This window comes from Lycium ferocissimum, chromosome 11, assembly GCF_029784015.1.
Source record: "Lycium ferocissimum isolate CSIRO_LF1 chromosome 11, AGI_CSIRO_Lferr_CH_V1, whole genome shotgun sequence".
Lineage (NCBI taxonomy): Eukaryota > Viridiplantae > Streptophyta > Magnoliopsida > Solanales > Solanaceae > Lycium > Lycium ferocissimum.
In genome coordinates, this window is record NC_081352.1 from 31,390,865 (window position 1) to 31,404,082 (window position 13,218).

General features: G+C 34.4%; 1 protein-coding gene across 1 annotated transcript in view; it reads left to right on the forward strand.

Annotated features, from left to right (window-relative positions):
* Positions 1-5,345: 5,345 nt before the first annotated feature.
* LOC132037050 (probable LRR receptor-like serine/threonine-protein kinase At1g53430) overlaps positions 5,346-13,218 on the forward strand; it is a 47,874-nt gene continuing 40,001 nt past the window's right edge. Inside the window, exons 1-10 of the mRNA XM_059427483.1 lie at positions 5,346-5,527; positions 5,768-5,839; positions 5,940-6,011; positions 6,108-6,179; positions 10,822-10,893; positions 11,391-11,462; positions 11,547-11,618; positions 11,699-11,770; positions 11,873-11,944; positions 12,858-12,923. Coding sequence (XP_059283466.1) covers positions 5,508-5,527; positions 5,768-5,839; positions 5,940-6,011; positions 6,108-6,179; positions 10,822-10,893; positions 11,391-11,462; positions 11,547-11,618; positions 11,699-11,770; positions 11,873-11,944; positions 12,858-12,923 — 662 coding nt within the window. The 5' untranslated portion in view covers positions 5,346-5,507. The remainder of the gene's footprint in view (positions 5,528-5,767; positions 5,840-5,939; positions 6,012-6,107; positions 6,180-10,821; positions 10,894-11,390; positions 11,463-11,546; positions 11,619-11,698; positions 11,771-11,872; positions 11,945-12,857; positions 12,924-13,218) is intronic.

The following is a 13,218-nucleotide window of genomic DNA, read 5'->3' on the forward strand; positions in this document are numbered from 1 at the left end:
CTTTAAACCACATTGAAAAATCTGTCTCTCTTCTCTGATCACAGTAATTTGAAGGGAAACAAGTTGCGTGGATCAATTCCTGAATCATTCAAAAATCTGAAGAATCTATCGTATGTTGGGAATAAAATAGACCCGCAAAAATAATATTCACGGTATTAGTGATAAACGAACACTAAGTTATGGTTAAATCAACAAGAATAAAATGCGTGAATAATGACAAGATTTTACGTGAAACATACGAATAAGGAAAAACCACGGCCAAGAGGAGCGAGTTTGATATCACTATAGTAAGGAATTTTTACATTTTGTGTAGTAACGAGTATAAATACTCCTAAGACCACTACACCCACAAAAGAAAAACACTCTTTTGATTTTTCCCACCTTACTACAATATCACTCACACTCTATTTTTCTTCTGAGCTTCGTTTTCTTACGATCTATGGAATACCTCACTTTGCTCTCACTTTGGTGTATATAGCAAATGATTTTTGGTGTTTGGTGTGTCTTTCAAATGAACCATAAGCTGCCTATTTATAGGAATGAATTTCCTATGATGAGGTAAGCGCTTACATCACAACTATGATGAGGTAAGCGCTTACATCACGTATGTGAACAAAAGAAAATTGGGGACTGGACCCCACAATCTCCCCCTCGGTCCCGTTTCACACGAAGGAGGGTATACCGGCTTCTAATTTGAGTGCGCATGACAAGTTCTTTGCACGCTCGAACTTGTCTCTCGATACCACCTTGGCAACATATACAGGATTTTCACTCGTGTGAATCTTCTTGACCTGGAACAATTCGTTCTGCACGATCACGAATCCAATGATATCGACGTCGATGTGTTTGTTCTCGTAGTGGTACATGGAGTTCTTGCTCAAGTCTATTGCACTCTGACTGTCACAATAGACAACATACTCCATTTCTCTGCAATCCAAGTTCTTGAAGGAATCTCTTGAGCCATATCATTTCTTTGCCAGCTTCAGTAGCCGCAATATACTCCGCTTCAGTTGTAGACAGTGCAACACACTTCTGCAACTTCGACTGCCATGATATAGCTCCCCCTGAAAAAGTAAACAAATATCCAGTAGTGGATTTTTTTCCGTCATCAAGGTCACTGCCATATCGGAATCAGTATAGCCATCAAAATTGGATTTGATCCTCCAAAACACAAGATTCATCCCAGCTTCTCTTAGATACCGAGTATCCACTTCACGCCTTCCCAATGCTCTTTCCGGATTTTCGAGAAATGCGAACAACACCGACCGCATGAGCAATATCGGTCGAGTGCGTACCATTGCATACATTAAACTTCCGACGGCGAGAGGAATAAGGAATCTTGGCCATTCTCTCTTTTTCCTCCGTTGTTGTAGGACACATCTTTTGCTCAATTTCAAATGACCGAGGAAGAGGTGTGCTAACCCTCTTAGCATTCTTCATGTCAAGCGCTCCCGACACGTTCTATGTACTTTTCGTGACAAATAAAGCTTCTTTTCATCTCTTGAACGAGTAATATTCATGCCCAAAATGCGCTTAGCATGACCCAAGTCTTTCATGGCAAAAGACTTATTCAATCGTTTCTTCAACTCGTCAATCTCGGAAGCATTCTTGCCTACAATCAACATATCATCCACATATAGCGGAAGGATGATAAAATTATCATCGAAAATCTTTGTACAAACACATGATACGAAGAAGTCTTCTTGTAGCCTCACCCCCCATCCACGTACTCAAACTTCTTGTACCACCGTCCGGGAGCTTGCTTCAATCCATATAGACTCTTCTTAAGTTTGCATACAAAATTTTCTTTTACCTTTTGCCACGAAGCCCTCAAAGTTGTTCCATATAAATCTCCTTCTAAGTCACGAAGGAAGAAAGGCGGTGGCAGCTTCACATCCATCTCGCTCAATCTCCAAATCAAGACTAGCGATCAAACCAAGAATCGTCCGAATGGAGGACATTTTCACGACAGAGAAAATATTTCGTCAAAGTCAATACCTTTCCTTTGACCAAATCCCTTAACAACCAATCTAGCTTTGTATCTCGGGCTTCAAGCCGTGTTCTTCGGCTTTAACTTTGAACACCCATTTGTTCTTCAAAGCTCTCATGCCCTTAGGCAATTTCACCAACTCATAAGTATGGTTCTCGTGCGGTAGATTTCATCTCATCTTGCATGGCTTCGATCCATTGATCCTTGTGCTCATCTTCCATGGCCTCCTCATAACATTCAGGTTCTCCCCATCAGTGAGTAATACATACTCATTAGGTGAATAACGGGAAGAAGGAACATGCTGTCTAGTAGACCTTCGAAAGTGGAATATCGGCTCATCCACGACTTCATAAGTAGAAGCATCTACTTCATCAATAGCGACATCGTTATCATCATCAACATGCTGATCTGGAACATCATTCTGGGCATCACCATCGTCATCGAGCCCACCAACTTCATCAACATTTGTTTGAGGAACTTGATCAAGATTAACTAAGCCTTCAGAACCTGAAGATTTTTTCTTCTCCGCTTTGTTAATATCTTCAATGGTTTGATCCTCCACGAAGATAACATCACGGCTTCTCACGACCTTCTTCTCAATTGGATCATATAGCCTGTAACCAAACTCATCAAGGCCATAAACTTGATGAAGATGCACCGCCTTTGTCTTAGCGGTTAATTTTGACCTCTCATCTTTAGGCACATGTACAAAAAGCTTTGCAACCAAACACTTTCAAGTGGTCATAGGAAACATCCTTCCCATACCAAACTCGTTTGGAACATCACTTTGCAAAGCAACCGCGCAGGGGATAGATTAATAACATGTGTGCGGCGGTCAACAATGCCTCACCCCAAAAGGAATTCGGCAACTTTGCTTCGGTAAAGCAAACATCTAACTCTTTCCATCAAGGTCTGTTCATCCTCTCTCGCTAAACCATTAAGCCGAGGGAGTCTTAGGAGGAGTCTTACGGTGTCCGATACCCCGTTGCTTGCGGTATTCGTCAAACGGTCCACAATATTCACCACCGTTATCGGTACGAATACAACGGTTTCTTTCCGGTTCTCTTTCAGCTCGAAATCGCTTAAAGACACCCAACACTTGGTCTTTAGTCTTCAAGACGTAGACCCAAAGTTTCCTTGAGCAATCATCAATAAAGGTAGCAAAGTAAAGTGCACCACCCGAGTCCTCGTCTTCGTTGGACCACGTAAATGCGAATGCACCAACTCAAGCAACCCTCGTCTTTCTTGAAGGAAGATGAGACTTGAAAGAGACTCTATTTTGTTTTCCGCCCAAGCGTTGCTCACACTTTTCTAGTTTAGCACTTTCGAAATTTGACAATAATTTCTTTTTAGCTAGAACATTTAGTCCTTTCTCGCCGACGTGGCTAAGCCTCTTATGCCATAATGTTGAAGAGCTATTGCTCGCATTCACCATATCAACACATGGTAGAGGCCGTAGTCCAAAGATAGACCACGACGCTTTTCGCCACGAGCCACAATCATGGAACCTTTAGTAAGCTTCCATTTTCCAGCACCATTGGTACTGACATATCCCTCATCATCCAAAACACCAACAGAGATCAAGTGCAAACGAACATCAGGTGCATGCTTTACATTGTTTAAAACTAGTTTAGTTCCAATACTAGTTTTCAAACAAATCGTTCCAACACCAGCCACCCTAGATACGGTCTCATTACCCATACTCAAAGATCCAAAGTCACCGGAGTATAGGATGAGAAAAATTCCTTCCGTGATGTCACATGAGATGCGGCACCCTTGTCCACAACCGGCTTGACTCATCACAAGCAATATTTATCGATCCGCATCAAGGATAGTAACAAGATCTTCGTAGTGACATTTTAACAACACGATTGCCATCTTCTTTGTTTTCCTCCTTATCTCTATTCTCCTTTTTCAAAATCGCAGAACTTCTTTGTGTGCCCTTTTTTTCCCGCAAGTGATAGCACTCAATATCTTTAAGTCATTTTCGGATTTGCTTCTATGCGATGCTCTCTATTTTGAGAACCACGATTCTTGCCTCTCTCCCCAGTGTCGGTCACCAAGACATCGATGAGGAGGAACCTTGAGATTTTCTTCTCATCTCTTCATTTAAAGACTGCTCTTGGCAAGATCCATAGAGATCACACCATTCGGAGCAGAATTTGATAATGAAGTTCTAATAATTTCCCAAGAATCTGGTAGGGAACCAAGTAGAAATAAGCCTTGAATTTCTTCATCAAAATTAATACCCATAGCGGATAACTGGTTCATGATCCCCTGAAAAATATTCAGATGATCTGTCATTGCGGAACCATCGTGGTATTTTAAACCCAGCATTTGCTTTATCAAAAACATCTTGTGTTATTCAGTTTTCCGAGCATACAAACTTTCAAGATGCTCCATATGAACCAGCACGTGTCTCCCCAAATATGGTTCAACACATTATCGTCAACCCACTGTCTAATAAAGCCGCAAACTCGCCGATGCAACAAATTCCACTCTTCATCCGATTTATTATCGGGCTTTTATTTGCAAAGACGGGGTTCATGAAAATTCTTGACATAGAGCAAATCTTCCATTTTGCCCTTCCAAATGGCATAATTTACGCCACTCAAAGTAATCATTCTACTAGTGTTGGCTTCATCGTTTATCACAAATACAAATACTATTTTATTCGAAGACCAAAGTAATTCTTTTCGATGTGGAAGTTCGGACCGTGCCGCAACCACGAGCATACTCGATTTAACCTTGGCTCTGATACCACTTGTTGGGAATAAAATAGACCCGCAAAAATAATATTCACGGTATTAGTGATAAACGCTGAACACTAAGTTATGGTTAAATCAACAAGAATAAAATGCAGCAATAATGACACCAAGATTTTACGTGGAAACCCTTCCGAATAAGGAAAAACCACGCCAAGAGGAGCAACTCGATATCACTATAGCAAGGAATTTTACTGTTTGTGTAGTAACGAGTATAAATACCCTAAGACCACTACACCCACAAAAGAAAAACACTCTTTTGATTTTTCCCACCTTACTACAATATCACTCACACTCTATTTTTCTTCAGGCTGATCGTTTTAACACAGTCTATGGAATACCTCACTTTGCTCTCACTTTGGTGTATATAGCAAATGATTTTTGGTGTTTGGTGTGTCTTTCAAATGAACCATAAGCTGCCTATTTATAGGAATGAATTTACTATGATGAGGCGTATCGGCAACACAATTATGATGAGGTAAGTATCACATCACGTATGTGAACAAAAGAAAATTGGGGACTGGACCCCACATCGTACTTGTGAGTAGTTTCATGACTTCCCCTGCAATTCTTTCGTTATATTAGAAACTTATTTATCTGTTTTTAAAGTCTTTCATTACCATTGATACAGATGAAGCTAAGTAAATAATTTTTTTTTTCCTTGAATTACCTGTGATGGTTGTGATGTTATATCTGACAGAAACCTCTGTGAGAACTCATTGGAAGGACCCATTCCACCTTTCTTTGGTGAGATGAAGTCTTTAAAAAGCATGTAAGTCATTGACATACCTTTTTGTATCAAGTTAGATGTCAGACAATTGTCTGCAGTTCTGCTGCATTTTTACATGTCAACTAATGCAGAGTTAACATGGATCCGGCATTTTAAAATTGGATTTTGAACCATTAAAGACGGCTAGCAACCGTCAGCAGGAAAATGCAGCTTTAATTCACTCAAACTTCTATCTTGGGATTGTATTTAAATATTAAAATCTAACCTTGGTTACCATTACAGATATCTGTGCAGAAACTTCTTCAATCAAACAATTCCTCCAGAATTGGGTTCTCTCCCATCTTTGGAATATTTGTAAGTCTAAAGCTACATTTTATATTGTCCTTTCTATTCCAAATTATATTATTATCGTCTTAAGTTCATAGTTATTTTCTCTTCTTTCTTGTCCTTGCAGAGACTTGGGCGATAATTTCTTATCAGGGAAAATTCCAGAGGAGCTGGGAAATATTACGAGCCTCATTAGATTGTAAAAGCCTTGATAAAATCCATACATCTACTTTATCTCACTTTCCATTTGGTTTAGTGCAAACCTGAATCCCCATCTGTTTGCCTTCACAATTAGGTACCTGTTTGATAATAACCTCTCGGGTGTACTCCCGGATCAGCTTGCAAATCTTGTGAATCTTGAGTACCTGTAAGTGTATTTTTGTTGGTTATTCTTAAGATAAAAATTATCTTTTTCTGGTTGAGTACAATTTCTTGATTAAGTTCGCGGACTTACACACAGAGATGATTACTTGTTGGATTATACCAGTTTAGAAATGTAGCTAACCACTTACATTTTAGACTGACCTTTAGTGGATTCTTGTGCATGTACTTAGCTACGTACAATGGGATAAAGTTGTTCTCTTTCTGTCTATGCCCGGGTCCTGGAGAGCATTCACAACATAGCTGTCTATCGAAGTACATATATATACTCCCTCTGTCCTAATTTATGTGATACACTTTTTTTTTTAGTCTGTTTCAAAAAGAATGATACATTTCCTTATTTGACAATAATTTAACTTTAAACTTTACATTTTACGCTTAACGAGATGATCTATAACAACATAAATATTTTTGGCTTATTTTAGATTACAAGATTCAAAAGTCTTCCTTTATTTCTTAAATTTCATGCCCAGTCAAACTATATCACATAAATTGGAACGGAGGGAGTATATATTACATTACATTACAACTTAATATGAGTGATCCTCTAATGTTGTGACATGTAGCTTTTCTTTTGACTTTTCCTAGCCTATTCTCCTTTTCCACTCATTTTTTCTTATCTGTGGTATATTGATATTTATAGTACTTTTTGTGAATCTTTTTTCCATGGTACTTTTAGCTTTGATACCTAGTCCAAATAAATATATTTTTATATAATTAAGAAGATATTAATAGTCTTATATACTAAATTTATCGTTATTTAGATAAGTGAAATTTTACACAATCAAAAAATCATATTAAATGGGCACTCTTTAATTAAGGTGATTTAAGTGAGGATCCATGAGTTTTATAATCCTCACAACCTCAAAACTTTCATTTTTACCCCTATTTTGGCCTTTATTTACATAGTTACGTATATGTAATTTGGTAAATTTTGAAAAGTTTGATGGCAATTATACTCCAAAAAGCAATAAAGGTGGAGGACACTTGGCAACTATCAAGAATTTTTTTCCAAAAGTTAAGGGCCCCATGTATCCTAATTTAGATAAGTTAATTTTTATATACATCAAGAAACCATATAAAATTGATAATATTTAATTAAGGATAATTTAGTGAAAAGACTTTTTAATTTCTAGGTATGAGTGATTTGTTAGAGCCAATTTTTTGTTTCAACTAAAGCATTTATTAGATCTTACTTTATAGTTAAACATGGCCTAAGCCATATGTTCCTCTCCATATGCTTCTCTTTATTAAACATCCAACTTTTTTCTTCTTTAGTGATATCATATGTGCTGATAAATACAGAAAGTAAAAAAATTTATTGAATGACATTGTTTAATGTTGAAAATGAAGGTAGAGTTATCATCAAGATTAAATTATCTTTAAGATCTCTTGCTTGACTAACCAAAAAATAATTTTTTAAGCATAGAATATATATGAATAGCTAAATTGATTCTCGAGGTTCATTTTATGAATTTAATTATTTATTGAATTTCATTTAAACTAAGGTTAAAAAACACATTTGACTAACATAAAGCCTTGACACGTAGAATAATGAGTGAAAAATTAATAAATATCAAAAGAAATCTATTTCTCTATCTATAAATAACAATCGCATGCTCACAAATTCATAAAAATACGAAAATAATTTCCAGTTTATGATCTCGACGAGTTGTAATTATCATACTTTATCATGTTAGTTTATAGAATACCGAATTACTTGCTCCCTTTGGTATTTGCTAATTTTTATACCAAACTTATTTTCTCATAAATATTTTTCTTAAAAAAACTATCTAATTATAGGACGAACAAACTTTAATAATTATGAAAATTTATAAACAAAATATGATTAACCTGCAATTACATTAAATTAATTATGTACTAAAAAAAGTGACACAATTTATACTTATTTGATAAAACTTACGCATTATATTTATATTTTGAGTTTGGAGCCCGGGCCTCCAACAACTAATATATATCATATTACTATTATATATAAGAGGGAATGTGAGGACTTTTGTAGTCCTCACAATAATTTCCCAAATTTTTAAAAACTTTTTCATTAATTACTTTTATGTCCTAATTTTATTTATTTAAGTCAATTTTTTTATTTTTTGTTTTTAAAGTCTCTTTTAGCTATCGAGCTGGGGACTTTTGTAGTCCTTACAATAATTTTCAAATTTTTTTAAAACTTTTTAATTAATTACTTTTAGGTCCTAATCTTATTTATTTATGTCAATTTTTTTGTTTTTTGTTTTTAAAGTCTACTTTTCAAAGTTTAAAGGGAATGTGAGGACTTTTGTAGTCCTCACAATAATTTCCCAAATTTTTAAAAACTTTTTCATTAATTACTTTTATGTCCTAATTTTATTTATTTAAGTCAATTTTTTTGTTTTTTTGTTTTTAAAGTCTACTTTTCAAAGCTATCGAGCACGGGGACTTTTGTAGTCCTTACAATAATTTTCAAATTTTTTAAAACTTTTTAATTAATTACTTTTAGGTCCTAATCTTATTTATTTATGTCAATTTTTTTTTTTTTTTTGTTTTTAAAGTCTACTTTTCAAAAGCTATCAAACCTCCTACCTCATTTTTCACGTTCTTTGATTTTTTTCGATTGGTGCTCGATATCGCATTTGAGCCCATTAATCCGAATAATTAACCTTTGCATCGCGCCCTATTCGGGGGAGCGCTTCCTCCAAAGATTTTTTTCCATATCCATGTTCGAACCCCTAATCCCTAATTAAGGAGCTTGAGCACCCATCCTCGCACGAGTTAAATTATGTATTTGTCTTAAAAGTTCATTAACTATGTATAGATTATTTATTTAGAACTAAATAACTTAAAATTAGGATATATAAGTTATAATTTCATCAAAATGGAAGTTAAAATATTAAAGGAGTGGAATGAAAATTTTGCTTTTATATAACTACCCACTTGTGGGAGATTCTGATGGGTATATGGTTGTTGTTGTTGTTGTTGTACACACATCTTACTATCACAAATTATATTCTTTAGTTAAAATATCTGCTTTTATATCTTGAAGTTTGGGCCAAGTAACTGACGGCCTCACATAACTAGTAACTATATATAAGGGAACATTCCCAAGTTTTGTCGTCCTCACATTGCAATTCAAAATTTTTGATTGGTTGATGATATACACGTGGCTACTACTTCCATTTCTTTGCCCAACTATCCCACTTTCAACACACAATTCTGTTTCTTCATTCCATTAGACGTGGGCCCCTGCAAATTTTTTGTTAATCTGTTTTTGCCCCTTACTCTATGCCATTCATGGTAATTTTGGCTTTCGTAATTAATTCAAAATAAATAGTTTTCATAAAAAGTAGATTAGCTTGTTTTTTTCCTCTTTCAAATGTATCCTTATATAGATAAATGAGTATTTACATAGTCAAAAAATATATTAAATCGGTACTTTTTAATTAAGGGTTATTTAGTGAAAATGATTCTTACTCTTTAAGGTTCCGTAACTTTTGAAGGAGTGTATTCTAACTAAAAACATCATATAATATGAACCGGAGGGACTGTTAGATTACCCTTTACGTTATTTGTTGTTATACATTTTGTTAAAATTTAGGCAATTATGGAGCCATATTTTCATTTCTGACTGGATCATTTATTAGATCTTACTAATTACTCTCCCTTCATTTCAATTTATGCAGCACTTTTCATTTTTCGAGAGTTAATTTGACTAAACTTTCAAGCTAAATTAAGTAAAATCAACTTAATATTTAAATTAAAATTTAGATACTTAAAAATTATATAGAAGGTACATGATTACTATTTTTAAGCATAGACTTATATGGAGAACTAAATTGATTCTTGAGGCTAATTTAATGAGTTTAATTTTTGCTTAATTTCGTCTATTCTAAGCTTAAATCAAAACAATTAACTAACATAAACTCTTGCAGCATAAAATATCATGAGGGGAACTAAAACTTAATAAATACCAAAAAATCTATTTTTATCTAAAAATAAAGAAATTATAAATTCATAAATTCGTAAAATGTCAGTATGGCTTATGAGTTTCATTGAGTTGTAGTTATTTTATATAGTTTAGCTCATGTTACTTTACAGAATGTCGAGTTGCTTGTATCTCTTTGGTATTTCATAATTCTCCTGCCAAACTTCCTTCCTCATAAATACTTTTTTTTTTTTTTTGGATAAAAGTACTTATCTAATTAGTTTATTTAATAAACTTTAATAAATATGAAGACTTATCAACAATACATGTCTAACATGCCATTGAATTATATTAATATTAATTATGCAATAAGCATATATGATACGAGATAATATTTTTTTGCTTAAAATATTACTACTTTTATATTTTGAGTTTGTAGGGGCTTAGCACGGGCCTCATGTAACTAGTGTGTGTCTATATATATATATATATATATATATATATATATATATATATATATATATATATATATATATATATATATTCAAAACAATTCTACTCAGTCCTTGTATTTATTCTTTTAACCTGGCTGTAAATATGGGAACGTAGAAGCTGCTAAATTTGAACTGCATCCTACTGGATAGAGTCCGTTCAAGGTTAACAAAGAACACGGAGATACTTATTATTATGTAGTAAATTATTTCAGGTACTTGCAGACCAATGAATTTATTGGTGCCTTGCCGCAAAGCTTCAAGAATTTGAAGAAACTGACGTACTTGTATGTATCTACTCACTTATTTTTCATTCTCATTAGTCATTAGCATAGAATTGAAACAAGAAGAGAGAGGAGGGTGGAAGAGAGAGAGAATATAGATCTTCAAACTTATAGCCTATTTAGCCAAGCTTCTCCATGGCCAAAAGTGTTCTTTTTCGAAGTTGAGTGTTTGGCGAAACTCAGGAGAAGAAAAAGTGTTTTTGAATACAAGCAGAAGCTATTTTGAGAAGGTCGAAAAAAGCTTCTCCCCAAAAGTAAAAACACTTTTGAAAAAATACACTTAGAGTTAGAAGCACTTCTTAAGAGTTTAGCTAAATACTAATTGCTGCTCAAAAGCGTTTTCAAATTGATTAGCCAAACACAAACTATTTCTCACCAAAAAAACTATCTTGAGAAGCACTTTTTGAAAAAAGCACTTTCAAAATAAGTTTGATTTTAAAAGCTTGGTTAAACAGGCTATTAGACTTTTAAATCAATTAATTAATCTTCTTTCTCTGTAGCAATGTGCAGGGGAACAACCTCAATCAAAGAATCCCGGATATTTTCGAACAGTGGCAAGATCTGCGTATCTTGTAAAACTCACTAACTGTCCACTTTTATACGATCTATGCATGTTTTTATCAAGACTATTGATTTTTTTTCCACATGTTGAGAAGGAATCTGATGGGGAATAGCTTTTCTGGACCTTTGCTAGGCCAAATCCCAAAGCTGAAGAATCTAATGGAACTGTAAAATCCTGTAGATTTTTTGATGTATGCAGCTCTCCCAAACTTTGAATTATTATGGATTATATAATATCTACTTTCAGGCAAATCAGTGACTTAGTTGGAGAAATTTCGTCATTTCCAAAATTATCCGGAATGGAATCTTTGAGAGTTTTGTGAGTCCCCTGGCATCCAAACTTTCATGTTATTGGAGTAATAGTTTTCTTTTGCTCTTCTCCTAAAACTCTATTCTATTTTCTGGTTTGTTGTTTATCTAGAACATTGAGGAATTGCTCAATAGCTGACCGCATCCCTGTTGAGATATGGAATCTATCTAGCCTACTGTATCTGTAAGACAGATTCTGCATTAAATATCTCCATATTCTTTTACTTTACAGAGAAAAAGGCGTGTACTTATTTGATAGGGGAAAGTCGATGCTAGGGGTGTCAAATGGGCGGGTTGGGTGGGTCAAAATGGGGTGAGCTAATAACTAGGCCCAAAAGTTACTTGGGCTGAAGTGAGTTAAAAAACGGGTCATAACCCAACCCGCCCAATCGGTACTAAATACTAAGTTTTAACTTGTTTTTTTTTTTAATTTGAAGTACCTAATAAAACTGTTTTCTTTCTTTATTATGGCTATATCAACAAAAAAAAAAATATATTAAAAAAATTAACAAATATTTTGATATATATCAGCCCTACTTTTTGATGGGCTGAAATGGGTTGTGCAGAAATGAGCCGAGCTAATGAATGGGCAGGTCAATGACCAGCCCAAACTTGGGCGGGTTGGCGGGTCATATTTTCATAAGCTAATTTTTCCACCCCTATAGACAGTATATAAAAAAATAGTTGAAGTGCATGGAACAAAATGGAAAAACAACTTAACTGAGTGTAAACCTGTCACTAGATAGGCTATTACGCCATCCATTTCAAAATAAATAAGTAGTGTTTTTAGCTTGAGCACACCCCTTAAGAAAACTACTCATTCCTAGAAAGAATGATATATTTTTACTAACTTACCCTTAATAAATACCTTGAAAAAGATGTAGCTCTTTAATAGTTTCTTGATTATGTAAGACTCTCTTTATTTAAATAAGGGTAAAATGGGAAGAACATCATCAATGCCTTCTTGATTATGTGAACACCACTTAGTTTTTAACAAAATGAAAATGTAAAAACACCTCTTATTTTGAAATGGAGACATTACATGTTTCCTGAACAAATATATATAGTAATTCTACATTTTTTTTCTCCTGATGTAGGGACTTGAGTTTCAATAGTTTGTTTGGTGCAATTCCGGAAGCTGTTAACTCCACGTTGAATTATATGTAAGTGACCTTACTTCTCTAACTAATCATTAAGGGGTCGTTTGTATTAGATTAGTACTGAATAGTGTGTATTAGTAACGCGGTATTGTTTTTATCGTTCTATTTGGTTTGTTGTATTAAATAACATGCATTGCGTAATGCTTAATAGTTTTGAATAGGGTGTATTAGAAGAGGAATAATATTTTTGCCTTTGTTAATGACATGGTTTACTATGTACAAGAATAAAACTGAATAGGGTGTATAACTAATACATGTATTAGTTCAGTTTCGAAGAAACTAATACATGTATTAGTTA